Here is a 22,598-nt window from a genome sequence, read left to right on the forward strand (position 1 = left end):
CAAAGAGGCAAATGTTCCAGGTTCTATAGTGCTGGTAAGGCCAGACTCTATATCCATCCAGTTAAGTAGAATCTACTCTCTGGGCAGCTGTCAACAGCACTCAAAGGTCTCAGCTAGAGGTGTTTCCCATTACCTAATGGAATGGATACCTGGGAAATGGAATGGATTGAACCTGTGGCCTTTCAGGTGGAAAACTGGTGCTCTACCACTGAGCTACATTTAGTTATTTATTTATTTATAAATAAATATACTTGTATACTGCAAATTTCAGAAACAATATCAAAAAAGTCTACAACAACTACATATATAATGCAGGAAAAAACACATATAAATTTAAAATCATAGTCCACCAGCTACTACAGAAGATGTATTGTCTGCATAACCCTGGTGGCAGAGAAGAATTATCATCAAATGTTTAAAAGTTAAAGCAGATGTCTGCTGAATTTCTATCAGCAGAGTATTCCCACGGACTGGACTGATGGCACTGGTTTTGTGTTGATGTCAAGTAAGTCTCACCAATTCAGAAAGATGACAAACGATGCTCAGTGATTGAGCTGGGATACAAGGGTTTTAGTGGCCTCAGAGATAACCTAGACCTAAACCGTTCAGGGCTTTGTAAAAGAATACAATGAACCTGAACTTGGCTCAGTAGACAGGCAGCCATTATGTATGTTTTAACAATAGTGTCACATGTTGTCAGCCATGTGCCCCCACCAGCAGTCTGGTCACTGGCTGAAACTTCTGGAACAGGTCCAAGGGCAGCCCCACACAGAGTGTATTGCAGTAATCATTGTGTTTTAGTGGTCAGGTTACATGATGCCTCCTATACTGGGTTCCTTCTATAAACCATGCAATTCCTAGCTGAAGCCACCAGAGTTCCCAATATGATCCCACTCACCTGTATTTGATCGCCTTCTAATACCGAAGTCCCAACTTGAGGTAATGTCGACTGACTGGGAGTATACGTAACCCTGAGACTCGCCATTGCTGCCCTGCGTTTCTGAGCTGTTGTCCCCATTGGCCGAAGTGGGCTGGAATTTCTCCAGGTCGACATCGTGGTCAATCAGGACCAGTTCACACATCCCTGTGTCATCGCTGGTCACATGTGACTGTCGGATGTGAGCCAGGATAATGGTTGGATTGTCCAAGAAAGCCATCCTGCATCCCAAGGTCTTCCGCCTTCTACTATCTTCTTTGCTCCATGCTGAATTGTAAACCTTTCTACCTGGGAAACACAACACACACAAAGAACTTTAGAGAAAACCAAGGGATATGCCAGGGTTCTATTCATGGAGGGTTATAACATAAGGAGCCCTTCTGGATCAGACCAAAAGTCCATCTACAACCAGAATCCCCTTCTGGCAGTGGCCAACTAGGCACCTACAGGAAGCCACAAGCAGGACCTGAGTGCAACAGCAATCTCCCCCCTTGTGATTCCTCGCAAGCTTGTGGAGGTAGAACACAGCTACTGTGGCTGTTCACACCATCCTCCATGAGTTTGCCTAATCTCCTTTTAAAGCCATCCATGTACACTGGTGGCCATTATTACATCTTGTGGGAGCAAATTCCATAGTTTAACTTTGCATGAAGAAGTGCTTTCTTATGTCACTCCTGAATCTTTTAACATTCAACCTTTTTAGATGGTTTCAATGAGTGGGAGAAAAACATCTCTCTATCCATTTTCTCCATACTGTGCATTATTTTATAGACCTCTATCACATCTCCTCTTACTCACTTGCTTTTCTAAACTAAAAATTCCTGAATCTTGCAGCTGTTCCTCCTGGGGGAGTTGCTCCAACTCCTTAATCATTTTGGTTTTCCAGCCCTGCAGTATCCTTTTCAAGGTGTGGTAACACAGGTGAATGAAGTCAGACCATTGGGTCCACCTAGCTCAGTACTGCTAACACTGACTGGCAGCAGCTCTCTAGTGCAGACAGGGAACAGAAGAGAAAGAGAAAGAGAGCTGCCACAAAAAAACCCAACCTGACACTTACTCAGCGCTTGCCAGCCTGGCACCCAAACCTCACACTGTGTTCTCAACTTGCTACCCAGGAATCTTCTCTCTCCCTTGCCTCTCTTTCCAAGCTCCACTGTTCACACCATCTGCTCCCACCTTCCATGACTTATTGCTGTTAAGCTGGCACCGAAACCATGAGAGAAAGGGGAAGAAAAGCCTGCTAGTGCAGTGACAAACTCAGCAGTATTTCTTCATCCACCAAAGACTCCCCTGAAGAAGGAAAGCAATCCCCAGTCCCTCATGCATGCTCTGCCTAATTAGGTCCAGAAATGAAGGAGTTGTGATTCAATAAGCTTTTCCTTCCCGAATTCTGAATGTGCACTCCAGCTTCCCTCGCTCAGTGGAAGGGGCTTTAATTTAAAGAGAGGGATGGTGTCCCAGGGCAGATTCGATAACTCTCACAGATGTTTAATGTCAGGCTTGGAAGACTCTCAGGGCTACCCACTGCACATGTGTTCAACTGGAGTTGTAGCACTTTGACACCTCTGGAGACCCATCCCATCCCATGTATTAAAAGCTGAAAAGGGCTACACCAGCTTGGAAATGAGGTAGAGCCTGGATGCTGGATCAGGTTAAAGGCCCAAGTATTCCAGCATCCTGTTCTCACAGTGGCCCCCCAGAGGCTATTCAGAAGCACATAGGTAGGATCTGAGCACACCAGTGCTTTAGATTCCCAGCAACTGGAATTCAGAGGCATACTACCTCCTACTATGGAGGAAGAACATAAGAAGACACCTACTGTATCAGGCCAATGACAAATCTAATCCAGTATCAACAGTGGGCAACCAGATACTGTTGGGAAGCCCACAAGCCAGATGGATGTCTCAGTTCCTAGGAGGGCTCACAGGGTTGGCTGTTTATGCCCATGGTTCTACGGGGCTATAGAAACACAAAAATGCAGAATGTGGTGCCGGATGGAGAACTCAACTTCTTGAGAATATCAAAGCTCTTTTCTCTCCCAAGGTTCTAGACCTTATGATCATGAACATGTATGCTTCTGAGTCTGTACCCTGAAGTGTCAGAAACCAGTCGGGTAGCTGACGATTTCCAGTCATTGAGGGACTAGAGCTCCCATGCTCTTCATTGCTCCTTGGCCACTTAACACAATTAGCTAGGCTAGAACAAAACATTACCCTAAGCTGTAAAAAGTGCAGCATTATACAAAATGCAAGGGGGTGTCCAAGTTATTTAGCAACTGTGAAAAAAATGCCAAAAATTAAAATCATACACCCAGAATTGCTAGGATACACAATTACACATACACAATGTAACAGGACATATAATGCTCCCCATTTCCCAATTCTCACACTTATAAATCAATCCCTCAAGCAGTGTTTGCAGAAAGAGGAAATAATTCTATGAAAGATACTGAAAATGAAAGAACTTTGGCTCCGCTGAGATACACACTTTATCAACGAAGCAAGCAACTTATAAATTGAGCAGTTGTAAAAAATGGAAGCAGTCGCATGTGTGTGGAAGAGACACTGGAAAGCAGGCTCATACTGGGGACTGCAAAGCCACACACCATTTCCCACCCGGTGCACCTAAATCCCCCAGAGACCCAAGTGCCTGGCAAACCCCTGCTGGGCCTGGCAGACCTAGCACTGTGACTACAGCATGAATATTTGTATTAAGTGGATGGAAGCTATTGAAAGCACCTTATTTCAAGGGTGACAAGCCTACTCTATAGACACAGACACCAGAGCCGTTCAAGTAGAAAAGCTGAATTGGATTTTTACAGACTCACAGACTCACAGGCTCTTCGCTATCTCCTCCTGATTTGGAAGAGGAAGGAAGAGGAAGAGCTGCTGATAAATGAAAGACTGTGTTTTGTTTTTAAAGGAGACAAGCCTAGTTCAGACGTAAGAGCAAACCACAATTTGTCCTTACAAGCATGAGCTGATACCAGTCTTTGGCTCACATGCAAGGGGTGGAGTTTTAAAGAGTCTTTTCCTATCTTGCTCCTTGTTTTGCCTGATTTTGGAGAAACTTTGGTTTGTAAAAGAAGCAGTTCATTAACAAGCCAGGGTACCAAACCAGGATCAGAATGCAGCATTTCCTATTAACTTCATGCTATTTTTTAAAAGGTTACAAACCTTTAAAATAAAGGAATTGTTTCAGGCAAATCATTATTGTAAGAGCAGTCCAGCAGAATGAAGAATTACCTACTCTGGCATTCAGTTGCCAGTCCTGACCAGCCAGATGCTTCTGCAGAGCTTTCCAAGCGTAGCATGAAGGCAAATGTCTCATTGGCTGTTTGGCATTCATAAGTATGTTCCCTTTGAACATGCACGTTCCATCTAACTACTGTGGACAATGACTGTACATAGCCACAATGACTATGTTCAGCCTCCATTGTAGGAAGCAGTTACCCTCTAAACACAAGTTGCTGGGAATCACAAGTGGGGAGAGTGCTTTTGCACTAAGGTCCTGCTTTTGGGCTTCCCATCAGGACATCTGGTTGGCCACTGTGAGAAAAGGATGCTGGAACTGATGGGAAGAACTTTCTGAAAGTAAGAGGTGTTTGATGGTGGAACAGACTACCTTAGAAGGTGGTGGATTCTCCTTCCTTGGAGGTTTTTAAGCAGACACTGCATGGCCAACTGTCATGGAAGCTTTAGTTGAGTTTCTTGCATTGCAGGGGGTTGAGCTAGATGACTCTTGGGATCCCTTCCAACTCTACAATTCTTTGATTATATGACAAACAATGGTGACACATTAGCCACAAGCAGTCTGGCCGCCACATTTTGCACCAGCTGGATCTTCTGGAGCAATTCCAACAGCAGTCTCACATAGGGTGCATTACAGTAATCCAGCCTCAAGGTTACGAATGCATGGACTGCATTAGTCAGACCTCCTCCACCAGGTTTCCACCATAGCGATGATAGCAGACGGGCAGCAAGTGCAGATGCTTTAATAATGGTGTCACATATTGTGACTTAGTGAAAGGCAGAGAGGCAGCTTCCTATCTTCGCCAACTCCCTTCCAAATCACCAGCCTTAATAATAAAGAATTCAGGACACTTAAGTTAACCATTCACATCAATGTGGCCTGAGAATGGAGAAGCTATGTCCAGTCAGCACAGGCAGGCAGCCCTCCCTGTGTTGCCATTTTGAGATAAGAGATTTATTTTTTGGGGGGGGGAGGCGCTACCTGCTCAGCTTTTGCCGGCACTGAGAACTTCAATAAAGTCTAAAGCACCTCAAAGGCCAGGAATGGGGAAAATAAAATAAAACAAACCGCCAAACTCCCCATCAAAAATTACTGCTGCCCCATCAATATGTCATATAAATGCTGGTATGTTAATTGTGTATTTATAAGATTGTTAATGGTTAGTTAATTTACCTCCCACACTATTATTGTACTTGAAAATGATTTAATGTCTGCCGAGGGAGTTAACAACATGTTAACGGCAGATGCAGCGGCTTATTTATTTATTTATCTTAATCTTTCCATGCTGAACCCCGACTTCAGGATGCTTAACTGCTCTGGGCTTCCTTGCGAGGTTTCTCACAAATAGCTTGGCTTTCTTTCAGCTGCAAGGGAGTCAAGGGGACAAAAACAAAACTATTCAGCCTTGATAGTCAGATGGATATGCAGCCCACCTCTGCTTACCAGATGTTTAGGACAAAACAAACAGAAGATGTCCATCAACCTATGAGACTGTCTCCCATCATTATCCCTTCCCTGCAACTGTGCTCCTCAGGTGGGGCATTGTTAAAACCACATGCCCCAAAAGTGGTTTTAGTTTCCAAGCTCAGTTCAAAATGCTGGTTTTGACCTATAAAGTCTTAAGTGGTTCAAGACTCTGAGACCCCATACAAATTGACAAGGACCCTGCAATCATGACCTAGAGCACTTCTTCGTGTTACCCCTCTATGGGACGTCCAGAGGGTGGCACCCACCCCACCCCCTGCATGTAGAATGCTCTCCCCAGGGAGGCACACCTGGTACCATCTTCATTCAGCTTTAGGAAACAAGCAAATACTTTTCTCTTTTCCCAGAATTTTGGCTCTTAATTTGAAGGATGGCACTGAGATCTTTTTTAGTGAGAATTTTATTTAGTTGTGGTTTTTAGCCTTTTTTCTGTATTGCTGTGATTTCATACTTTTATTGTGGTTTTTATTGGTTTTAGTGTAAGTTGTTTTAGGTTACTTTGGAAGAAAACTGACTAACAAATATAGTTAATCGTAATAACAGAGACAGGGCTTTTAGTGTTGCAGCTGTAGCCTTCTAGAATTAGTTATGAACTAAAAATAGACAAGGGTCTAGTGTCTTGATATTTAGGAGGCTATTGAGCACAATTTCTCTGTTTGCTTAAGAAAACTTTCCCTGAAGTGTGATCCAGTCATTTTATGGAATAATGTGATGGCCTGGGAATCTGATTCAGAGGCTGAACCTGAGGAATCCCAGCCTGCACATGAGTCCCCGCCTCCAGGGCCGGCTGAGCTGGGGTAGGGGCTTGAATCTGAAGGGCCCTCACCTGTGCCGGATCCTCAGGAGCAGACACCAGCTGAATCCACTCGGGCTCCAGGGGTGATTGAGGACCCATTGCCTGCAGGTGCTCCTCTCCCAGCCCTGTCAATGGAAGGTGAGGTTGCCTCCTGAGTTCCTGACCACGCCCGACTCCTCACTTTGGACCTTGCTTCGCCCCTGACGGACAGCCTCCTTACCCTCAACCTAGGACCGGACTTAGACCACGCTGCAAGGTAAACCTCCCCCAACCCCGGGACCAGCACAAATAATAACTGTTCAACTGCATATATGGTTTTGTTGTCTTTAGTTAAATGAGCCTATGGGGTTTTTTGTATTTTATCTTTTTACACTGCATTGATAATATTTGGTTATGAAGTGGTTTATAAATCTGCAAATTACTATGTAACTAAATCATGCCCTGCCTTGTGGTGCCTTGGCTATGTCGTCTGATGCAAAGCCAGGCTAGTTTGGTCTGACACAGTAAGGCAGCCCTTTTATTTTGGAACTTTCATCAGACAAAAACTTTGATATTTAAGCACTGGGAGGGGAAGTGATCCATAGCACTAATAATAATAATAATAATAATAATAATAATAATAATAGCAGCCCTGCCTGAACCTATGTTGCACCAGCAATTTGTTTTTGGGGAATGGAAGTTATCAATGACTGCATCATCACAAAGACAGAAGCTTTGTGACATTATACGAGTGTTGCGGGTGGACACAATCAAAAGCTGGTTGACTACAAACAGTAAATTGGAATCTGAAAAATAATTCCTTTCCTCCCTTTATTTCTCTTCAAATTGTAGCCTCTGGTCCCATGTGTTCAAAGAAAGTAAATCTGGATCCAGCTGTATCTGCTGGGCCATTAGTAAAGAATGGCTTCCCATTATATTTTTTTGTGGGGAGGGATATGTACTTTTCTTTATACATGCATCGGTTTTGAAAGAAGTGTCACGTGAGCACAACACAATCTCAAAAATACAGCAGGCAAGGAGAACAAAACACGTTTATGTAAGTTAAAGGGTACCAATTCTGGATGTGGAACACCTCCTTTTAAATACAGGTTTGTGGTTTTACATCAGTGCCTTCAGTGTTAATCACATGGCCAAGAATGAATACAAAACAGAGTGGCAGTAGAAGAGCAACAGTAGTATGATAATACTAAGCAATGGTTTGTTTAGCTTAACTATGGTTTGTCTGAACAGTCAAGCCCAGCCCAGCAGACTAATGAAGCTTTGTTTTCTACCAGCAAACCACGATGTGGAAATATGGTTTATTATTGGCTTGTGAATCATGACAAGCTTTAAGCTATAGCTTAGTGCTATGTCTAAAACCAACAGCACCCATCACTGGTGCTCATGAAAGTACAATAACAACATGAGGCAAATGAGGCTGGAAAGCAAACAAACCTCGTTTGCACATTTGTGAGATGGCTCAAAGCATGGCTTTAGTGTCATGTGTGAATGCAGTCAGTGGTTAAGAGCAAAGCAGCGCTGCGTGCAAATTTCACCTCACTGAGAGGACTTCAGCAAGCCACTTTCTCTAGAGGCCTCAGTGCCTGCCCTCCCCTATCTGAAATGTGGAGAGAATAAAATTGACTGAGTTGTTGTAAGAACTACACAGAAACTAGCTCAGTTCAGCAGCCAAATACAAGCTCTCTCCCAACACAGCCTGCCTTTTATACTTGTTATTTGGCTTGCCTTCAGGATCAGTGAGAGTTGGGGCAAAAATTCCTTAATAAACAAAACAAATGAATGCCTGGCTGTCAATTAGTACATATATAAAGCTGAAAATGTAGCGCTGGCTATTAGAACATGGGTGGTAAGAGAGGAATATCTCCCTGTCAAGAATCATCCACTCCCCAAAAGCTGATATTCAGTGGTAGACTGCGTCAGATGCTGGAAGGAGTATGTCGCTATCATGACTAATAGCTATGAAGACTATTGGTGGTGTGTTTTGCTGCTGTTTTTTTATGGGCTATTGGGTGGCTTGATTGAAATGCATTGCTATTTTTTTCTGATTTTGTCTGTTTCCAAATGTTGTAAGCCACATAGAAATGCCTTATGTTTCTAAACAATGAATGATGGCATAGTGGTGGTATAGTGACTGGAGTATCAGATTAGAACCTAAGAGACCTGGGTTGAAATCCCTCCTTAGCCAAGAAACTCACTAGGTGGCCTAGGGCCAGTCAGCATAACCTACCTCACAGGGTTGCTGTGAGGATCAAACTGGGAGAAATAGTATCATTTCCTTGGAGGAAAGGAGAGAAATAAATAACAACAAAAATGTTTGTACTAGACAAGAATCCTCCATACCTGAGAGAGGTGAACTAGAGGGAGAAATGTAAACACACCAGAGCAAGGGATGAGACAAATTGTGCAATTATAGGAATTAGTTACAGACTACCTACTTAAAAGAACTGTTGAGCTTGAGCATTATCCCAAGTCAGACCACCGGTTCAGATAGTCCAGTTTTGTCTACCAGAGCAGTGACTCTCAGAGGTTTCAGGGAGAGGAGGGTCTTTCTCAACCCTTTCCCCTAAGATTTTTTCTAACTGAAGATGCTATGACTTGAACCTGGGACTTTCTCCATGCAAAACTGAGCTATGCCCCTTCACTATGTTCCAACTCCTACATATCTGAGAGACAGAGAAAGGAAGGAAGAAAGGAAGGAAGGGGAGGGGAGGGGGAGAGGAAGGAAGTCACCAATTTAATACATTTGTTTTAAAAGAAAACTTTTGAAAACAGCCTTAGAAATTGTAAAGCAGGAAAAAATGCCTGTGCATAGATGTCTTTCAAAAACAGAATTGTAATCGACCACTGAAGATATTAGAGTCAACTTTGATTTTTAATCAATTGGCCAAACAATTACAACTGAACACATTTGCTTGGGATGGGGAAGTGAGCAGATCCCATCTTAATCACTTTTACTAACTCTTTGAATCAGATCAGTGTTGTAACTCCCAAAGAATCTTATGTGAGTTCAGGGTCCCATAAATCTATTTGAACAGCTGTGGTTTGTTGACTGCCCAAAATCTACTTTTGCTGTCATAGGTGTACAGCAAACTAGTCAGTCAAACTGCAATGCTTTATTTACTGAGTGTGAGGATCAAGGAATACCACACAACCTCAGGTATTATATACCCCCCCCCATACATATATACACACACCTACCTCTATTGCTTGTCCCCATCTTGTGGGAGCTTTGCTTGCCAATAAAGGAACTCCTTAGATCAACAGAGTTATCCTCCCATCAATATTTTAAGCAAATAAATAAGTATTTGGCTTGGGGGGGTGGGGGAGGGAGAAAATTGCAGCACTTATAAATTAGGCCAGACAAATCCGTTTCTCGACTCCCGCCTGCAAAGAGCATTCTATCAATATAGCGAAATGCTAATCTCCTAATTAACAACCTAATTAGGTAATTATGGCTTTGCAGAGGGACGCCTAAATGAAATATGACAACATGGTCACCTCTTTATATGGCACCTGTGGGCCTTTTCAGCTGTCACTGTGAAGAGTGCAATATCAATTGGAACAGATGACAAAGCAGTGTCATTTTTCATTCTGATATTGCACTGAACAGTACAGGATGGGAACAGTTTGCAAAGAGAGAGAGAATCTTGTCTGATTTAAATGTGTAGGAGGCAGCTTGCTTAATTATGTTTAAACCACCAAGAACAGGATGAAATTGTGCATAGTGGCAGGACCGGATAAGGCATTGGGATATCACCATCACTACCATCACATTAGTATCCTGACATGCTTTTTGAAGAGTGCATGGTGGTGTTTGTAGGATCCCCCACAGCATGACCTCACAAATAACCTGCAAGGTAGGCTAGGCTGAAAGCCTCATGGCTGAGCTGGATAGAAGCCCAGGTCTCCCCATTCAAGTCTAGCTAGTACATCACAAAAGCTCACATTTACAATCCCATACAATACTTATTTTGATATTTACCGTATATCGTGGCTGGTAACCTTCCTATTTACCAATTATATGTCATACTCATTAGACCAGGGGTTGCCAACCTAGTGCCTGTAAAGGTTTTCCTGGGTTCCTCAGAGTCTTAAGCTTTCATTTTTTAAAAGAGGTCAGCCTCTATCTCTCCCAGAAAAGCAAGTTATGTGGCAAAATGTGCAGGTACTGTATCTTCTAAGTGATTACTGTATAATGAAAGTGTGATATGGCCACCTTGTACATTCTTATTAGTACTACAGAATGCTCTCTGTTGCTATTAGATAGTAACACTATCTGTGTGTGTGTGTGTGTGTGTGAGAGAGAGAGAGAGAGAGAGAGAGAGAGAGAGAGAAATCAGTATCACACTAATGCATGATTTCCATAATCAAAACCAGCAGAAAATAGCTGACTTTCCATAGTAAACATAAAGTTTCAGGGGTGGTTGTCTCTTTTACTTCATGTTATGCCATGCTACCTATGGCAGCCATTTTGCGACTGGCATCCACAGCACTCTTCCAAAATTCAAAATGTGCCAACTTGTTCAAAAAAGCTTGGCAATGCCAGCACATGATTGACAGTCAAGGATCATGTAGTGAGCTTCAATGGATTTTAATATATGAAGCTGCCTTACAGTTGTTATGCCCAATACAGTCTGCTCTGACTGGCAGTGACTCCCCAGGTTCTTAGGAAAAGAAACTTATCCAGAACGCAGCTGCCAGACTGTGACTGGGAACAGCCGCCAGGACCATGTAACACCAGTCTTAACGGATCTACATTGGCTTCCTGTACGTTTCTGAGCACAATTCAAAGTGTTGGTGTTGACCTTGAAAGGCCCAGTATATCTGAAGTCTTCAGCCACATCACTCAGCCTGGACACTGATATCTAGCTCTGAAGGCCTTCTGGTGGTTCTCTCGCTGAGAAAAGTGAGGTTACAAGGAACCAGGCAGAGGGCCTTCTCGGTAGTCGTGCCCGCCCTGTGGAATGTCCTCCTGTCAGATGTCAAGGAAATAAACAACTATCTGGCTTTTAGAAGACAGCTAAAGGCAACCCTGTTCAGGGAAGTTTTTAATGTTTGATGTCATATTGTGCTTTAATTTGTTTGAAGCTGCCCAGAGTGGTTGGGGCAACCTAGTCAGATGGGCGGCATATAAATAATAAGTGATTATTATTTATTACTGGCTGACCACTGTGAGAACAGGATGCTGGACTAGATAGGCTGTTGGCCTGATCCAACTGGCTCTTCTTACATTCCCACACCTGCTACTCAAGTTACTTTTAAGATGAAACACCAGGGATTGGTCATGAGACCTTCTGTGTGCAAAGGAGGCTCCAAGACGTGAACTTGGTGCGAATGAACAGAATGTAAAAGCATTTGCAGCGAGGGATGACAGAGAGTACCAATAGAATCAGAAAAGGATTTGCAGTCCACATATTTGTCTGTGGTTGGGAACTGAAGTAAGCCAAGAGAATATGATTGGTATTTGTTCACATCATCACCATTGAGTTTTTAAAGTCAATAAGAAATATGCAATTCATTACTTTAACATTTTGACGTTGCCTTAAGATTGATTTAACATATGTTACATAACACACCTAAAGAGTTACATAACTTACATTAAATAGCAGACAGCAGGATGAATGATGTAGTATTTGGCAGAAATAGAACTGTAGTGAAAGGAAAACATGCTGTTTGTGATGAACACAGGCTAAAAGGTAAACTGTTGCCTTGTTACACCCCTAGCTGCAGTCATTGATCCAGGACTGGGGAAGTTTTAGCCCTCCAGCTGTTGCTGGACTACAACTTCCATCAGCCCCAGGGTAATGCAAGTTGTAGTTCAGCAACAACTGGAGAGCCAAAGATTCCCCACACCACCTTTGATACATGTGCTGGTGTATCAAATGGCTAAGAATGGCTATTTCAAGTTCTATCTTGTTTAAATTAAGGGTGGGGAACTTCTGGCTCACCAGATGTTTCTGGACAAAAACTTCTATCACCCCTGGTGCTGATGGGAGGTGGAGTCTAGCAACATCTGGAGGGCAACAGGTTAGCCTTCACACGTCCCTCAGAGGAGATCATCACTTAATCTTTAATTCCAGTTTGAAGCATCAGACCAGCTGCACTGAAGGGTGACCTCACACACCGAGGTACACAACACAGGGCTCCCCGCAATACCAAGGGAAAATCTTGCATTGAAGCAAGAGCTAGACAGCACATCTGTGGGCAGGAGAAGCAATGACTTAAAGCACCTGACTTGGAAATTACACACACAAACCTTGGCTTGAAAGCTTCTGACATCACCATACTAAACCACTGAAGAGCAGAGAGAGGGTGCTCTCAGTTTCTCCCTGGCAATTTTGGCCCAGAAATGTGCTGAAGAGTTCAGCAAACAATCAAGCCAAGCCCAGACACCTTTTCTGAAAATCACTTGCAGTGGAAAATAGTGGAATCTAGGTCGGAAAACAAGGACAGGCATTAAACGGCTCGCACTGGTAACACTCTAAAAAACTATGCTGCTTCTGACTCCAGCACCATTTCACACTAACGGTGCTCCAGGTGCAAGACAATGAACAGCTAGGCAAGTGACACTGGCACTACTACCAAGACAAGACTGTGTGTGTTTTTGCATGTGTATCACCACACTGAGGTGAGCAAAACTCAGTGCCAAACAAAAAAGGAATCCTGCAACCTGTCCTAATTACAGTCGTACCTTGGTTTTTGAATTTCCATTCTGGAAGTACATTCAACTTCGGAAAATGTTCGAAAACCAAGGCACAGCTTCCGACTGGCTGCAGGAGCTTCCTGCACTTAATTGGAAGCCACGTTGGATGTTCGGCTTCCAAAAAACGTCTGCAAACCAAAACACTCACTTCTGGGTTTGTGGCATTTGGGAGCCCAAACATATGAGTAACAAGGCATTTGAGAACCAAGGTATGACTGTATTCAAATTTTCATCCACAAACTTATTGAACACATCATGCTTAAAACTAGCTACAGGGCAAGGTGAGAAGCAATGCTGGGGGGTTGGGGTTGCGTGCAGAGGTCAAAGCTCTATCCCCTGAACCCAGAAAATCATATTCAGTTTCCCCCGGGTTGTGATGATTTCTTCAGCTACGTACTTATATATATTGCTTCCATATCCTTCCCATGCCAGGTACGGTCAACAGACCATTTGTGAGAGTGCAGGCTCTCCATGTTTCTTGTATCATCTACTTTTGGTTTGAAATAGTATAAGATTTTTGCCTGCTTTTTCCTTGGGGGCGTTTCTGCAGCTTGTGTAAGAGAAATTCCCAGTTCTTTATAACTCTGTCTTGTGAGTACCATCCCTGGACTAGATTTGGGTTACTTTATTCTGCCTGTATATTTGAAGGCTTTGTTTGAAGGAAACTCGGAGTGTTGTAATTAGCCGCAGTTTTAGATAACCTCAAGTTGTTTTGGAAGGCTTCAGCGGGATTTCAAAGGGGCTTTCGAAGAACCTCAAAGGAAGGGAGGATGTTTAAAATGCAGTCCAGCAACTCCCGGAGTCCTTATCTGGCTGAGATATAAGCTCGTTTGCCGGGAGTGTGTCTTGTATTATTTTTTAAAAGCTCCTACTCACTCTGCTGAGGCTCACAGGAGACTTGCTTCAGGCACCATCTTCAGCCTCCTTTTTGGCTGCTTCTGCCTATATATTTACTTATAAGCTCATAGCCATATGCCTATTTTCCTAGTTTGGCTTTCCTTTAAAAAGTGAAAGGCAAGATTCTCAGGGCTCCTTTTTCAGAGGAAGCAGCAGCAGCAGCAGCATTTACATCCCACTCTTTCTCCAGTAACCTCAAAGTGGCAGTGAATATGTATACAGGCTACTACTCCATTTTATCTTCACAGCAACAGTGTGAGGTAGGCCAGGCCAAGCAGGCATTTGAATACAAAGCTCTCCAGCACTGTCACTGCTATGCCATACTGACTCTCCCATGTTTCCTAGAGACTCCAACTAGGAGTGTGGGAAAATGCTCCTAGCCTTGGCTGCATTTATTTATAATATTCCACCTTTCCTCCAAGAGGCTAAAGACAGAATACAACACCTCCCCCCTTCCCATTATATCCTCACAACAACCCTGTGAGGTAGGTTGGGCTGAGAGAGTGCTATTTCCTGGACCAACAGGAAGAGAGAGAAAGAAAGGCACAAGGTCTTTCACTTGGCTCACAAGGTACTTTGAAGATGTCTGGAAGAAGCAAGGGTGATTCCTACAACTTCCAAAAAATTTCTAGACTAACATGAGAAGACACTGTCCCCTTCTCTGAAGGCAAGACAACAGAGTACTTGAGAGCAGGCTAAAATGTGGGGAACATTGAAGAACACTCACAACATACCAGTAGACAAATGGTAGTCTTGACTATACTGGCCACATTAGGATGCTTTTGAATTTGTTTTTGTCACCCCACCCCAAATATTTATCTATCAATTACACTTTGGATTCCCGCCCCCCATGTCAATCTAACATAATTTTGTAGATAATGGAGTCCAGATTTTATTCAAAACTGACAAAATAAAAAGCCATTCTAGAGATTTTAACTTTTAACAGTCAACATCTGTGGCTTTAATTAATTAATTGCTGGGGTTAATGTTGCCTTCCAGTAATGAAATACTAATAGCACCACCTGATACCACCCACTGGCCATAAAACCAACATATGTCAGCAACTTTATACAACAAAATGAACACCCCAAAACACTAATGTACGGAACCATATCCAATTTGTACATACAACAAATGTGATGGCCTTGTGGGTATGTTTCCACTGGTATCACAAATACTGGTAAGCCTTTATTTGCTACCTTTTCCAAGCAAGCATTCATTGAAATATATGTGTGACAACCAACACACAAAACATGTGCTTAATTCCTTTGCAGAAGTGCTTTTCCATGTACCGGGCTTGTACTAACATGATCGCCCCTTGCAACTTTTATCACAGCTGCCAGTTGCCCCTGTGGTTTCAGGAGCATGCAACAGGAGAGTCTGGTCCCGAACACTGGGCAGTGGGCCAGCCGTTGCTGTGAGCCTCTTTCTTTCCTCCTTCAAAGCAAAAAGTCCCATCACAGGCTCCTAACACAGAGAGTGGAGACTGTCACGTGTTAAAAACAGGGGTGGGCAAATTGAAGGCGAGATTCAAGGACTTTGCAATGGGGGAGTTTAAACTTGATTTAAGTAGCTTCAAAAGGGAGGGGAGATTTGAAAGTCCACCCGACAGCTCCCGGAGTCTTTTACTGATAAAAATTGGCAGTTATTTTCATGGCTGAGCCTTTTTATCAGGGTAATTTGATAATTAGAGCTCCTCCTCACACAGAAGACTCAGTGGAGACTTGACCCGGTGCCACAATCTCCTGGCTATTTTATTATTGCGTGTTACCTACTTACTTTCTGATGTGGGTAAGGGGTGCGCAGCCAGCTCCCAATATTCTGTCACACTTGAATGTAAACAGAAATAAAACTCTAGAAAGGTGTTGTGCAGATGAGGAGGCAGGACTGTGTGAATCAGGAGCTAGTGGTAGAGTGCAGGTTTAACCACCAGTTTTTTCTCCTCCTATAGCCTCTCTAGGAGCAGATGGCAACAGAAGGCACTGCAGTTGACCATGCAACTGTATCTAACGTTAGTCCTGCTCAGAGTAGACCCACTGAAATTGATGGACATGTCTAACTTCAGTGCATTCATTTCAGTGGGTCTTCCCTGAGTATAACTTAGTTGGATACAACACAGGGTGCCCTGAGCCTTAAGAACAGGGAATACACAGTGCAATATGTCTCTGTACACCCTTCCAAAATGCCATCCCTCTGCTTATGTAGAGAGGAAAGATCATAGGTCAATGGCAAAGCAATTTATTTGCATGTACTTTGAGCACAACGTTTTTGTGGACACAAGAAGAGCCCTGATGTATCAGGCCAAAGGCCCATCTAAACCAGCATCTTGTTCTCATAGTGGCCAATCAGATGCCTACGGGAAGCACATTCCCCACACGTGGTTTCCAATAACTGTTACTCAGTAGCATATAGCCTCCAACCATGGAAACAGGGCATAGCTGGGATATAAGTGCAATAATAATTTACAGTTTAAAATATATAAACAGCACATAATAAAGCAAATACCAATTCTAAACTACATAATTTTCACAACAAAGCAGCTAACAGCTATATCTTCTCTTCAAGCACCCTTGCAAACACAACACAAATTCCCACCTGATGTTTAACAACCCTAATAAATAATTTTAAAATATCAGAGCACAGATTACTGATGCCAAGTCCTCCAAATCCAATTAGGGGTGTAACTGGGTTACCTAAGCAGATAAAAAGTACCATGAGACTCTATACCATGAGACCGCTTAACAGCAATTGATCCAACTCCAGTAGATCTAGTGAAAATAACGAACATTGTTAACTAGGATTTATTAATTTCAATTGAGTAGAACTTATTTGGCAACAACCCTTGATCCTTCAGATGGGGTGCAACACCCCCCCTCCTGGTTCCAGCTGAACTGAGACTGAAGAACCACCTGCTAATGGAGTCAGTGTCTTATATGGATTAAATCCCATCTTCAATATTCTAAATTGAGATTATCCACAAAAGATTTCTTGGTTTAGCCAAAAAAAGTAAAGGGGGGGGGGGAGTGACAGCACAACCGTACACATGCCCACCCAGAAGCTCCATGGAGTTCCACAGGGCTTACTCACAAGTAAACGGGTACACAACTGCAGCCTAAGTGAAAACACAATGGAATGCTCCCCTTAAGGGCTCCCCTTAAGTGCTTACAGATCAGTGGTGAACACAGTGCCCTCCAGATCCTGCTGAACTCCAACTCCCATCATCCCCAGCCAACATGACCAATGGTCAAGGATGCCGAGGGTTCCAAGTCCAACAACATCTGGAGGATACCCAACTGACAAACACAGCTCAGAGGCAGAGCTACGTGCACCGCCTAACAAAACGCTGCAGGTTCAATCTCCGACATCTGTCACGAGTCGAGTGGTGGCAAAGACCACTGACAGGGACCCTCCATAGAGCTGCTGCCAGCCAGAGGAGACAACACTGAGCTCGATGGACGAACAGCCTGACCTGATTTAAGAGGTACACCTCTGGGAGATTGTGCTGTTTTTTTAAAACTGCACGTCGTTTTAAATCCCAGCAGAAAGTTGCCGGAAAGCAGCAGACCCGGGCTGGTGCCACGGAGGTTGCAGAGGCTGGGACCACATCCTTGACCAGTGACAACCCGGCGGGGAAAGCGGGCGAGAGGAACAGGAGACACTGGACCCGACACCTCAGCGCCGACACCTGGGTTCCCTCCGAAGGGGCGGCGCACAGGTGGGAGAGTGGGCGGGACCGGTAGCCAGGACTCCTGGGTCCCCCTGCGAAGAGAAAGGGGAATCTTGTGAGGGGCACTGAGACCGGACCCCGGGACCCCGCTCCCCACTTACGGGCCTGGCGGGCGCCGCCGCTCCCTTCCCTCGGGGCTGAGTCCCTCGTCCTACTGCCCCCGCAGAGGAAGAGGGCGGAGGGTGTGAGGGGCGCGGAGGGTGGGGGCTCCGCCAGGAGACGGAGCAGCCGCTTCCGGGGCCACAGGAGACGCCTCTGACGCCAAGAGTCAGTAACAGACGCCCTAACCCGGAAGCGGTGGCTCCTCCATTCGGAAGTGACAGGAACTAAGGGAAAGCGAGGCCGGCCGCCCGCCGAGTTCTCTACGCATGCTCTTCATCATCATCGGGTGAGGAAGGAGGGGTAGGAATCCAGAAGAGACAGAGACACAGAACAGACCGCGTCCTGCGTATGCGCCGAAAAACTCTTGCCTCTGGAGGGCTGGGTCCTGGGTCCTAGAGCGCTCCTGCTTCATTAGCTTTCCACCCTCCCTGTTTTCCGGCCACGCTATGTATGGTTCTTTGACTCGTAATGAAGGAAATGGGACCTGGGTTATTCTGCGAGCAATCAGAGCAGGTCTCAGATAATAAGCTTGCTTTCCGGGGCTTACGGTTTTCTTACAAGTAACAAGAACTCCTTTTGAGCATGTGCAAAGTGCATGTCTTTACACGACACGAGTCACCGCAACTAGCCAATCGCATCTTGGGACATTAAAGCAAGGTTAGAGGGGCATGGCTTTCTGGAGAGGCTAGAACCCTGCACTTCTTATTCCAATATTAAGTTTTATTCATGTGATAAGGTGTAATGGCACTGGATTCTTTCTACACGCCATACTAAGCGCTACAGAAGTACAGGTACTGAACATGTGTTTCCCTTCGCGTATGAGAACACCACCTGAGAAAGTTCGCTTTGCTGCAAAGCTATTAAAGATGCAAGAGCCCTACTTCTCAGAATATATTAGAGCTGAATTAATTCTACTACTTTTTTATATGTAGCTTTTCTTCCATGGAATGCTATACAGCATGTATGTTTTCTTCGCTATTTAATCCTCAAAACAACCATGGTAAGTAGTTGAGTCTGAAAGACAGATACAGTGGTACCTCGGTTTACGAACTTAATCTGTTTCTGAAGTCCATTCTTAAACCGAATCCGTTCTTAAACCGAGGCACGCTTTCCCTAATAAGGCCAGTGCCCTTCCACCATTCAGTTTCCGTTTGTACACTGAGGTAAACTTCACAAACCAGAACACTACTTCCGGTTTTGCAGAGTTCGTGAACCGAATAGTTCGTAAGCAGGACTGTTCTTAAACCGAGGTACCACTGTACTGGCCCAAAGTTACCCAGTGAGCTTTGTGAATGAATGAGGGTTTGAAGTCAGGTCTTCAGGGCCTTAGTCCAATACTCTAAAGCTCACTGCACTGATGCCCGCCTCTCCCTTTCCTGAGTCTCCACTTTATTTTAAATGCAAGCAATGCTTTTCCTTCTACCTATGCAGTTCAGAGGAAAAGAACATGCTGGCTGCTCCTTTATTCAGTGAGAAGTAAACCTACAAATCATTGTACCGCCGTACGAGTGCAAAAGTAGTCAAATAATTGATAAGAAGAAGAAGAAGAGTTTGGATTTGGTATCCTGCTTTATCACTACCTGAAGGAGTCTCAAAGCGGCTAACATTCTCCTTTCCCTTCCTCCCCCACAACAAACACTCTTTGAGGCGAGTGGGGCTGAGAGACTTCAGAGAAGCATGACTAGCCCAAGGTCACCCAGCAGCTGCATGTGGAGGAGCAGGGAATCAAACCCGGTTCACCAGATTACGAGTCCACCGCTCTTAACCACTATACCACACTGGCTCTCACTAGCACCTGGTGCTAGTTTATAAAGTGCATAGTTACAGAATCGTAGAATTGTAGAGTTGGGAGGGACTCCTGGGATCATCTAGTCTAACCTTGCCATGCAGGAATCACAACCAAAGATTCTATGACAGAAGGCCATCAACTCTGCTTAGAAACCTCCAATAAAGGAGAGTTTACCACTTTATGAGGTAGTTTATTTCATTGTCAAACACTTTCAAAAAGTATTTAAATAACTAAGCAGAGTCATATCAGACTGCTTGTAATTCTGTGTGCTCCTATCTTAGTATGTACCAGTACTTCCTGTAAAACACAAATACAAAATTTCTGGATAAAGGCCTATTTCAGAAATGGAAAACCTGCAGTTACTGCTGGACTACCAAAAGCCCCAGCCAGCATGACCAATGGTCAGGAATTATGAGAGTTGTAGACCAGCAGCATCTAGAGAGGGCGACAGGTTCCCAACCCCTGCTCTAGCTAGAGATAAATTGATTTACCATACATTATAACTATCACATTCCTGGCTGAGATCCTACACGTCTAACTGATTTCAACATGACTTAGTCCCAGGTAAATGTGCTTTAGGATTTTAGCCAGTTTTAATGCTGTTTTTAGGCTATAGTCTTAATATGATTTATTAGGGAGTAAATCCCACTGAAAACAGAGCTTTCACTTTTGAGTTAACATGCATAGGACAACAGTGCTTGTCTCCTGTTTCCTTAGTAGTTGGCAACAGGTAAGAGAATAGTTGTTGATTCCAGTTATTGGATACCCTTTCAAAAATAAAAATAATCACACACTCAGAACATTTTGTCATATGCAATGTCCAAGGATGCTTAATTAAGAGTGTCTCCAATTATATATGCAGCACTGCAATAGGGACATTGCAATCATAAATAAAGGCAGACATGGATAAATTCATAATTAAAAATGCATTAGAAATTACAAGCATAATTTATTTACTAATACACATTGGAATAAATTTGCAGCGTAATATTTTTAAATGTGGCATTAATAAATAATGGTAAACAGAATGTTCATATAAAATATTTTCATAAATACTTACAGTACAGCATGCCATGCCATTATAGTCACCACAAAATAAATTTTATATGGCAGGCAGGTTTTTTTAAAAAATGTGTCTGTGATCTGTCTTGAAGTCACTCGGTAAAAAGAAAAATGTAACCCAAAGGATTGTCAGGTATGATTGGAGCTTGGCAACTTTTGTACATTGAGGGTGAATCTCATAAGTTTTAATATGTCTTAAATCCTGACACCTTAAATCCTGACATCATGAAAACAACTTCTGTTACAAAGTGAATGTGCTCTGGCAAAGACTGCCTCTGTGCATCCCTCTACTGATTTCGTTAAAAGGCATATGCAGGGTTCCTGTCCTGTATAAATCCCACTGAAATTAATTAATGGAAGTGATTCAACAGCAGTGCTTGCTGGGTTGTAGCCCTTCGATTAAATCTCCAAGGTGCTGATCTTTACCTTGGCTTGACTACTACGTACCTTAAGTACTCACTGCTGCCCTATATATTACCTAGGCTTTCTTGAATCAATAGGGACAATTAAGATATTTACCTTAAAGAAATAGTTAAAATATGGATTTATAATCTAATTAAAAAGTGTAACAAATAGACCCTTTTCACCTATGCACAAGATCCTACTCTCAAGATCCAGCTACAGTTAAGCATTGGTTTTAATGGGGGATGGATTTAAAGGTATGAGGCTAAACATGTTCTCTCTTGTAAAGCTCAAGAATTAGATCTGACTTCCTCCAAACTAGGGATCCGAGCTGCATTAAGAAGCCTCATGGACTTCAGTAGGACTTCCCTCCAACAAAATGCTATATTTTACGGTAGTTCTGCTAGCTGTGTAGCTTTTAAAGGAACAGGAACAGTTTCAGAAAAAAGCTGGAATCCTTATAGAACCCCCATATTTGTGCCTATCACAGCAGCTCTACAACATAGCTTAGCTCCAAAGTGCCCTTTAGTGTTGCTGTTTTTTTAAAGGCAATCCATACCATTCTTCTGTTCACAGGGAAGATGATGCTTTGATTCCTATGATGAACATTCAGTTTAAATTACCGTACTCCAGTGTTATTGGATTACACTCTAATAGTGAGCATATTTGCTCAGAGAGCAAACCTCACATTTGCTGAATGGTGCTTTCATGATTTCCAACCATGAAATCCTATTCCTTTTTTTACTCAGAAGTGCCACTGAGTTCAGCAAGCTTGTCAATACTGTCGTATTATAGTATTGCAATCCCAAACATGCTAAGGGTAGCCACAAGCAAGAGGATACTTTTGGTGGTGGCTCCCTAGGCCCAGAATACTTTACATAGAAAAGCTCACAGCCTGTACCTCTATTGGTGGTTGTTTTTTCTGGCACCAGGTTCAAACTTCTTCCAGACCTTTTAAGTTCTTGTTTGAAATCCCTCTGGGAAGATTGGTGGTCTTAGTTATGATTTCTTTTTTAAAAAATATTTTTTATTAAAGTTTTCAGATTTTACATTTTCACATTAATATCTTTCATTATACCCATACATTCAATGACTTCCCTCCTTTCCCTTCCAAGGTTCTTTTGATTTACCCATAATTTCTGCATATTCTTGTATATCATAGGGTTGCCATATTTCAAACAGTGAAAATCCGGAAAGAAAAGTTTTTGAGTGCGTCCATTTTTCCCTGATTTCCACATAGACCCTGCTGCCGACTGCAGTACTCTGGATATGTCTGAGGAAACCCTATGTATATTCATCTATTTCAGTCCCCCCCCCCCCATTTTACATCCCTTTTAAATATGTTATACTGTTTAATTTGCCTTAATACTGCCAGCGTTTGCAACTGTGAATAATTATTTTCTACTCACAAAAAAAATCCCACTTCTCTTTAAATACAGTGGTACC

The 22,598-nt window shown here is 43.3% G+C and overlaps 2 protein-coding genes across 21 annotated transcripts in view; one reads left to right on the forward strand and one right to left on the reverse strand.

Annotated features, from left to right (window-relative positions):
* MAPKAP1 (MAPK associated protein 1) overlaps positions 1-18,082 on the reverse strand; it is a 180,283-nt gene extending 162,201 nt beyond the window's left edge. For 15 of the 17 annotated variants that reach the window (XR_014521594.1, XR_014521595.1, XR_014521596.1 and 12 more), the window contains exons 1-2: positions 17,899-18,077; positions 899-1,225 (exon numbers count right to left, since the gene is read on the reverse strand). Coding sequence is in view for 9 of the 17 variants with exons in the window: in XM_083485904.1 (XP_083342030.1) it covers positions 899-1,157 (259 nt within the window). In the remaining 8 variants the exon portion in view is untranslated. Of the gene's footprint in view, positions 1-898; positions 1,226-4,561; positions 5,011-17,898 lie in introns of those variants that run through there. The other 2 variants (XM_083485910.1, XM_083485911.1) reach the window with 2 other exon arrangements.
* PBX3 (PBX homeobox 3) overlaps positions 17,356-22,598 on the forward strand; it is a 235,002-nt gene continuing 229,759 nt past the window's right edge. For 2 of the 4 annotated variants that reach the window (XM_083485968.1, XM_083485964.1), the window contains exon 1: positions 17,356-17,785. The gene's annotated coding sequence lies outside the window, so the exon portion shown is untranslated. Of the gene's footprint in view, positions 17,786-18,166; positions 18,186-18,213; positions 18,900-22,598 lie in introns of those variants that run through there. The other 2 variants (XM_083485972.1, XM_083485974.1) reach the window with 2 other exon arrangements.

The sequence above is a fragment of the Podarcis liolepis genome, assembly GCF_965112155.1.
Source record: "Podarcis liolepis genome assembly, chromosome: Z".
In the NCBI taxonomy this organism is placed as follows: Eukaryota; Metazoa; Chordata; class Lepidosauria; order Squamata; family Lacertidae; genus Podarcis; species Podarcis liolepis.